Consider the following 8,559-nt stretch of genomic DNA (forward strand, 5'->3'; position numbering starts at 1 on the left):
AGGGGCTGCAGTGTGGGTGGCGTGCGCATGTGCGCGCGTGCGCGTGTGTGTGTGTAGTGTGTGCTGCTGAGAACCCCAGCCCCGGGGGCCTGCGGCGACAGCTCTGTTTACGCTTCAGTTCTTTGGTGGGCTAAGCCAGAGCCCTGTGGTTGGGATGTTAAATCTGGGGGAGGCCTCGCGGGTTTACACAGACACACACACACACAGTCACACACAGAAAAGCATGTGCATGCGCACACTCACACACGCATTCACAAATATGCACACGCATGACGCACATGCACACACACACACGCATGGACACACACTCCGAGGCAGCCAAACATCAGGGGCCAAAAACCCAGGCTCAAGGCCAATTTTCCCACCATGGGTCCTGGGCTCAGCAACTTCCCTCTTAGAGGCTCGAGGCCACCTAACATGGGGAAACTGAGGCTCGGCTTCCACCACGTCTGGAAACTGTCCTCTGGGCCCCAGCCAGCCTGAGTCAGCTCAAACGGTGGAGGCCTCCACCGCCCCCCATCTCAGAGTCAGAATGCTGTGGGGGCAGGAGGGGGACCCAAGCCAGCCTTGGTCCTGAAACTGCCTTCCAAACAGAGCACCCACGGGCTGGGGCCTGCTCTCAGGGGTCCTAGGAAGTCCCGCCTGTTGGCTGCCTTGAGTTACTCTAGCTACAACCTGGGGCCTGGGGAGCAAGGAGCTGGGGGATGGTCCTGCCTGGCTGGGTGATTCTGCGGGGGCACCTTCTGATTCCAGCCCTCCAGCTCCCCACGAGAGTCGGGTCTGGGAAGGATGTGGTGGTTAGAGCGTGCTCCTGGACTCAGATGTGTGGGAAAGGGGAGGAGGCCGGTCCAGGGGGACAGTGAAGGAGGGAAGGGGATGCTCCCTTGGGAGCCTCTAGACCGTGGGCCAGGACAAGAGGGTACACGCCCTCTGGTCTTTCATTGGGGTGCCAGCCCTGGGCTCACAGCGCCCGCCCACTTCCCCGCCCCTCCTCAGACCGCGGGACCAGCCCATTCCTCCCTGGGCTCTGGGCACTCAGCGGCCCACACCGTCCTGGGCCTGCCAAGCATCAAGGTGTCACCGCGAGCGAATCTAAACACTGCGCAGAATTTTCCATCCCCCATGGTGGCTCGTCGTAAATCGTTCGTAGTGCTCCCGCCAGGGCTGTATGCTCACCCCTGCCCCCGGACCTAAAGCCCTGGGGACGGGCTCTGCCTGGCAGGCGCCGGTTCCGGGCCGGAGGGGGCTGGCGCCCGCCCCAGACCTGTCCCCTCAGGGGATGGGCAGCGCGCGTGTATTTTTAGCTTGTGACAGGAGATAGCGAGCGGCCCAGCGTGCACTCCGGTGGGGGCTGAGCCGGCCTGGGGACGCCCGTGGGGCGAGGGTCAGGGCCCGCCTGGACTCAGTGTCCTCCTCTGCGGAGTGAGCCCACCTTCCTCTCCTGCCTCGGTCCTCACACTTCTCTCCCCCGAGGCGCACGTTGCATGGAGGGGGGACGGGGACACGCTGGGAATGAGCACAGGGCCCTGCACGGAGGCGAGGGCGGGCAGTGCCCCCATCCGCCCCACTGTCCTTTCGGAACCCCGGAAGCGGGACCCTCGTTGCACCGCTTTCCTCTTCCCCGGAGAAGGAAGCGCGCGGGGGCGTCCCGCCGTCCCGCAGGCGGAACCCGCACACGTGCCGCCTGCCCCGCTGCAGACGGCGCCACCTCGCCGCCCGCCCCCGCGCCCCGCGACGGGTGGACAGCCCGGGGCGCAGAATCACGAGCGGGTCGACGTTCCACACTTTATTTCCGTACAGTTATCGCGAGAGCGCCGAAGCCTCGCCCGCGCGTGCCGCGCAAGGACAGTCTGTCTGGCGTGCGGGGCAGGACGGTGAGTGTCGTCGGGCGGGGCTTTTGCGGGCAGGGGCCGAACGGCCGCCGTCTGGCCGGCCCTGTGAGGTAGCGTCACACGCAGGCGCACTCGCGCGCCGACAGCTCGTGCACCGTGTGGTAGCGGCTGTGCGAGTCCAGGAAGGACACTTCGTCCTCGTAGGCTGTCGGGCGGCAACAGGGCTGCGCGCGCACCCGCTCTCGCCGCACGCGCCGCCGCTGGCGCAGGCGCCGCAGGCCCAGGTCGTAGACACGTGCGGCCGCGTCGCACGCGCCTGCGCAGTAGCGGAACAGCACCGTCTCGTCCGACGCGTAGCCCAGGCCCAGCTCGCTCACGCGCACCTCGAGCTCGCGCAGCCCGCACGGCCGCGTCCCCGACCGCGCGCGCGCGCCGCCGCCGTGGCCCTGGCCGACGGCGCGGGCCCGGGGACCGCCCGGCCCAGGGCGTCAGGTCGCGCAGCTCCACCGCGTCCGGGGCGCCCTGCAGCAGGGCACGGTCTGCGAGGGCGGGGGAGAGAAGGCGTTGGGGGTCAGTGTGGCGGGGCGGGACGGAACCCCCTCCCCTCGCTGTGCCCTGGCCAAAAATGACAGCTGCGGGGCCGCTGGGGCACTAGCGCATCTCCCACATTCCCGCCATGCACCCTCTCTGGGTGGTGTTGGTCGAGTGAATGTCCAGACCCCCACCCTGGGCCCTCAAGGCTACCAACAGCCCTGTCTGGACCCCGCTCGCATGTTGGGCTGCTCGGAGCTCGCTCACCCTCTGACCAGTGTTGGACGGCTGCTTCCTACAAGAGTGCTCGCAGTGTCCAGCTGGGGCTGAGCTGGGGTGGGGCTGGGGCGGGGCTGCGCCGGGACTGAGGCTGGGTCCGAGATTGGCTGTGCTGGGCTCGGGTGGGGCAGGGGCTGGGGCTGGAGCTGGAGCTGGAGCTGGAGCTGGGGCTGGGAGGGTGCAGAGTGGGAGGCACCTGAGCAACCTGTTCTGAGTTCCTGTAGCCCGGGGGCAGCTCTGGGAATGCCAGCAATGGCTGCTTGGAGGTTGGATTCCAGCCTAGCTCAGTTCTAGTGCCTTAAATTCCAGCATTTAGTGTGTCCACCCCAAAGATGTCCATCTAGAGACTTATTCGGGGGGCTTCTGATGAAATACTGATGCCCAGGTAAATTTGAATTTCAGATATGAAGGGAAAGATCTTTTAGTGGCTGTGTCCCTGCATTCCTCCAGCAGGCTCAGCCACGTGTGCCGGGTCTGGAAGCAAAGTGAATACATGTGCTCCCCACCCCTTGTTATCAGATCTGAAAGCAGTGATTAGGGGAGCCCACAGTGTGCTTCTTGGTTGATGGCCTGGCACCTAGAACAGGACACCATGGGTCACCTGAGGCCAGGTTGAGGGCTGGACTGAGCGTGCTGCAGCTAGAGGTATACTTCTCCCTGGTGTCCAGTCGAACACACCCTGGGAGACCGGCGGAGCTCAGTCCTACACGTCTCAGTCCCTGCTCGTCCCCGCACGCTGCCCCCAGGTAAGGCTCAAGGGGTAAAGATATCGGATGTCCCCTGAGAAGAATTTCCTGTCCGTACCACAGGGGTCTTCCTGGGTCCAGGATGGAGCAAGTTGGAATGGGGTGTCGGATGTCATGATTGATTTGCCAAACCAGGGGAGACAGAGGGTCTCTCTGGCCGAGTTCTGGATTAGGAACCCACTGCACCCTGCCCCCACATGCGCCCTAGACCCTTATTCTTCCCAAGTTCAAGTTCCCTATACCCCTGCCCGGTGAGGAAGAGGACTGAGGAGGCAGTGGGGCTTTTGTTTTGCTTGTTGGGTTTTCTTTCCTGATCTTTGTGGTGTCCCGGCTCCGTGGCATCTTCCAGTCCTTTTCTAGAAGGAAATGTTTGGGGTTTAACTTGGGTGGGACCTCTGCACTGGCCTCCCACCACACCCCTCCCATTCTGTGCTCCTCAAAGTCATTGCCAAGGGCTTCTGTCTCCTAGGAAAGGCTGCCATACACCCCGGGCCCCTACTGAAGAGGAGAAACTACGTTCATTTGAATGATATTTGTATGTGCACAGCCCAAAAGCCTGACCATACAAAGTGGCTGATGGTCAGAGTTCAGCCTTCTCCCCCTTCCTGCCTCCAGCTATCTCCCCGAAGGCCTATTTTTTGGGTCTCTTTCCAGAAACGTTGGTGTGAACATGTAAGTCCACATTCTGCTCCCTGTTGGTCACACAGGGTCACCTGCCCAGCCCCCCACTAGGCCTTTGGAGGTGTGTGCCCACTCTGCCCAATGGGAGGAGCCCGCCGACCTCCGACACCAGGTTTTGAAACAGCTTCTTTGGGATATAACCCACATCCTGTACAGTCCACCCATTTAAAGCGTACAATTCAGGAGTTCTTGCCAGGTTACGTCACTTTTTAAAATGTGGTCAAATATCTGTGACATAAACTTTGCCGTTTTAACCCTTTTTAAGTATGCAGTCCAGTGGCTTAAGTACATTCACAGCTGTGCTGTCTGTTTCCAGAACTGTTTATTGCCCCAGGCAGAAGCGCTCTGCTCAGTAAGCAAGAACCCCACATTCTCCTTTCAGGCCTCCCAAGCCCCTGGTAACCCGTGATCCACTTCCTGTCCCCGTGAATTTACCCACTCTCGATATTTCATAGAAGGAGAATCGTGCAGTATTTGTCCTTCTGTGTCAGCTACTTCACCGAGTGTCACGTCCTCAGGGTTCACCCGTGTCGTAGGGTGTCGGCATCCCCTTCCTTTTTCTGGCTGAATACTATTCCATCATCTGACTGGACCACATTGCGTTTATCCATCATCCGTCGATGGACGGTTGAGGCGTTAGCAGCTTTGGGCCATTGGGAACACTGCTGCTGTGAGCACAGGCGTGCGCATGTCTGGTCCAGTCCCTGCTCCCGTCCTGCTGGGTGAATACCCAGGAGTGGGACTGCTGTGTGGCGTGGGCATTTAGGGCCTGGCCATGCTATTTTCTGCCACATATGCAGTTTTCGATTTTCTAGCAGCCACGTTGAAAAGAATAGAAAGATTCCAGTAAAATTAGTGTTCGTGATACATTTTATTTCACCCCATGCATCCAAAGCATCATCTCCATACGTAACCAACATAGAAGGTTATCAATGAGGTGTTTTCCATTCTCGCTTTCGCACGAAGTCGCGGCGATGCAGAGCGCATTCCATGCTTTACGCACATCCCTGTATGGATGCGAAACTATCCACGTCCGCAGTGAAATGGGTTTCTCCTCAAGCAGTAGAGCTGCACTCCATAAAAAAATGCTTTATTTGGGTCCCTTTTGAGATGTGACAACATGTGCGCCTCAGTTCCCCTGTTGTATTAGCTACATGACGGGCAACAGTAGCCGCGCGTGGCCGGGGGCTCCCGGGTCCGAGGACTGCAGAGGTTTAGACTCAACCACATGGTGCGCGGCTTAACCCCGGGCACGTTCTGAGGGTCGGCGCATTTACATTACACGCCTCGCTCGCTCTCTGCTTAGGCATTCTGCAGCCACACAAGGCGCCCCATAGAGATGCCATTGAGCCATGGGGACGCACAACATGTTCCCGGTAGCCACGTTTTTTAAAATGTAAGCCACAGGTAAACAATTTGAATAACATACTTTCTTTAACTCGGTAGGTCCAGGCTCGTGTTATTTCAATGTGTGATCGGTGTAGAAATCACTGACATTTTACATTCCCCTTTTCACCCTGAGTCCTGGGACTCCGGCACCCGCTCCCGGCAGCACAGCCAACGCGGACACTCGGTTTTCCTCAGAGACACTGGATCTGGACTTACACTCCACAAAACGCACAGAGCGAGCAGCAGACGTGAGCACTCACGCTGTTCAAGTGTGCGCACATGTGTCCCAGTCCCTGAGTTGAGAAGCGGCCGTTGTTTGGGTTCGTTTTTGTTTCAAAGCTGTTTCTGACTTATCGGAGAGGGTTCCGGCTTTGATATTAAATGAGCATCACCAAGTCCCCTCCTTGGCCACAACAGCCACATTGCAAGGGCTCAGTAGCCGAACTGGGCTGGCAGCCATGGATTGGGCTGGTGCAGACGTAGAAGCCTTCCCTGGTCGCAGAAATTTCTATGGGACAGTGCCGGGCTGCTAACTGCGCTCCACCAGCCACATGGAGGAGAATTAGCGGTCATGTTAGCAGGGAGAGTTGAGGTTCGGGATCCCGATGCTCTAGCTGTGTGTACTGGGGCAGGAGGCACACACATGTCTGGGCCTCAGTTTTCTCATCTGTGAAATGGGCCGCTCCAGGGCAGTAGGAATCGGAGCGGGGCAGAACCAAGGTTGTAGATTGCCGCTCAGTGTTGTGGTCTGGGGTCTGGGAGGACTATGTGGCCGCCTGCGGGGACAGGAAGGACCGGGAATGCAGAGAAATCACCCAGGCCTCAGAATACCCAGGATCACCCAGCACGGAGCCCGAGTGGCTGTCTTTGAGCACTTAGTGAGCAGGAGGACCCAGGAAGTGTAAAATCGAGTTCACACTGGCACCCCTGAGCACTTCCTTTGCAACCCTGCAAACAGGCCAGGCTCTCTCAGCTCTAGGCCTTTGCACTGCCTGTTTGTTCTGCCAGGAACACCCTCCCCCTGACTCCTGCTATACCTGGTGAGCTCCTACACTGCCCTCAAAGCCCAGTCCCGCTGTACCCTCCTCAGCTGCAAGGCACTGGGAGCGCCTGGAACCCACTCCGTCTTCTCCCCAGACTGGGGAAGGGTCTCGGGATGTTGGGAAAGGGCAGGGTCAAGGTGGGACCCTGGAGCTGTTGAGCCTCCCCCACCTCCCCTGGGCGCCCTTCCCGCGGCCGAGCCTCCTGGTGGGAAGGAAGTGGGCTCTGGGTCGGACTGTTTCTGCTGGAATTCCAGCTGTCCCAGGTCCTTGTGTCCCTGTGTCCTCGCTCTGAGTGGCCTGGCTTCAGTGCTCCCCTCTGTAACATAGGGATCGTGACCGCGCCACCTACGGACTCATGAATATTAACTTCGCTGAGCCACGTGTGCCCCCAGGCGTGAGGCACCACATCTTAATCAGTGCTGCTGTCTCCGCTTTCCCTCCCCCAGCTGCTCTCACCCATGGATCCACTCGGCTGGACCAAGACACGATGTCCCTGGCGCTATTATCTCCCCGGGCTGCTGCTGCAGCTGCTTTTGGCCCTATGCTTCTTCTCCTACCTGCGTGTGTCCCACGACGAGGCCCCTAAGTCAAAGGCCACCGCAGTGGACCCTTCCATCACGGCTCCCAGTGGGTGCGCTGGGCGGGTGTCCTCTGGGGAGGCCCCCTGCCAGACCACCTCGGGGCGCCCCGCACGCTCGCCCCTGCTTCTCCTGCTGTGGACGTGGCCATTTAACACCCCCGTGACTCTGTCCCGCTGCTCAGAGCTGTGGCCTGGCACGGCCGACTGCCAGCTGACCGCCGACCGCAGCGTGTACCCTCAGGCGGACGCAGTCCTCGTGCATCACCGGGAGGTCAGCTATCAGCCGGAGAAGCTGCTCCCGCCGGCCCCGAGGCCGCCGGGCCAGCGCTGGGTCTGGTTCAACATGGAATCGCCCATCCACTGCCCTCAGCTGAAGGCCCTGGACGGACACTTCAACCTCACCATGTCCTACCGCAGAGACTCAGACATCTTCACGCCATATGGCTGGCTCGAGCCGTGGCCGGGCCCTCCGGCCAGTGCCCCGGTCAACCTCTCGGCCAAGACCCAGCTGGTGGCCTGGGTGGTGTCCAACTGGAGGCACGACTCGGAGCGGGTGCGCTACTACCAGAGGCTCCGCGCGCATCTCCACGTAGACGTGTACGGCCGCTTCCACCGGCCGCTCCCCCAGGCACTCATGGCCGAGCGGCTGTCCCAGTACAAGTTTTACCTGGCTTTCGAGAACTCCTTGCACCCCGACTACATCACAGAGAAGCTGTGGAAGAATGCCCTGCAGGCCTGGGCTGTGCCTGTGGTGCTAGGCCCCGGGCGCAGGAACTATGAACAGTTCCTGCCGCCCGACGCCTTCATCCACGTTGACGACTTCCCGAGCCCCAAGGAGCTGGCCCAGTACCTGCTGGCGCTGGACAGAGACCATGCCCGCTACCTGACTTACTTCCGCTGGCGGGAAACGCTGCGGCCTCAATCCTTCAGCTGGGCCCTCATGTTCTGCAAGGCCTGCCGGCGACTGCAAGAGGAAGTCAGGTACCAGACCGTGCCCAGCATTGCCTCTTGGTTCACATGAGCCAGCAGCCTGGGGTCTCGCCTGCCAGCCAGCTCTGCGTTCAGGAGCCTCACCTGCTGGGGACCCTGGTTGCTGGAGAGGTCACTGACCTGGGACTTCTCTCCTGGGTACCTTCGCTGCCAGGAATCTGGACTCCTTGGCCTCAACTGCCAGGGGCCTCACTTGCTGGGGGATCTCGGCCAGCAGGGACCTCACCCACCAAGAGCACACCCCTCGGGAACTGGCCTCGGGGTCCGCCACACGGGTGATGGTTCTGCTGGGTTCATTTGTGATGGGAGTTGCTGGTGTAGCTGCGCTTGGGGCAGGTGGGAAGGAATAAGGCCCCAAATCCGAGCTGGGGGTACTGTGACAAAGAGTGATGTGTCCTCCCTGACCCCAGAACAGTAGTTCTCACTCCAGATGACTCTGCTCCCCAGGGTACACTAGGTGATCTCTGGGGACACATGCGGCTGTCACG

The 8,559-nt window shown here is 60.4% G+C and overlaps 2 protein-coding genes across 3 annotated transcripts; one reads left to right on the forward strand and one right to left on the reverse strand.

The window, feature by feature from the left end:
• Positions 1 to 1,277: 1,277 nt before the first annotated feature.
• On the reverse strand, positions 1,278 to 3,504 carry LOC107511370 (neurturin-like). Its single transcript, XM_016145690.2, is given in 4 exon segments — positions 1,278 to 2,261; positions 2,263 to 2,371; positions 3,244 to 3,321; positions 3,447 to 3,504. Coding segments are annotated over 4 exon segments (558 nt in total). The 3' UTR covers positions 1,278 to 1,948.
• Positions 1,864 to 8,559, forward strand: LOC107510971 (3-galactosyl-N-acetylglucosaminide 4-alpha-L-fucosyltransferase FUT3). 2 transcript variants are annotated; one of them, XM_016145021.2, is made up of 2 exons: positions 1,864 to 1,874; positions 6,948 to 8,559. In XM_016145021.2, exon 2 carries the CDS (start codon positions 6,960 to 6,962, stop codon positions 8,100 to 8,102), a length of 1,143 nt encoding a protein of 380 aa, XP_016000507.1. In that variant the 5' UTR covers positions 1,864 to 1,874; positions 6,948 to 6,959; the 3' UTR covers positions 8,103 to 8,559. The 2 variants fall into 2 exon arrangements, with proteins under 2 accessions (XP_016000507.1, XP_036089932.1); XM_036234039.1 differs by lacking the exon at positions 1,864 to 1,874 and adding an exon at positions 2,863 to 3,388.

The sequence above is a fragment of the Rousettus aegyptiacus genome, unplaced genomic scaffold (assembly GCF_014176215.1).
Source record: "Rousettus aegyptiacus isolate mRouAeg1 unplaced genomic scaffold, mRouAeg1.p scaffold_m13_p_16, whole genome shotgun sequence".
Lineage (NCBI taxonomy): Eukaryota > Metazoa > Chordata > Mammalia > Chiroptera > Pteropodidae > Rousettus > Rousettus aegyptiacus.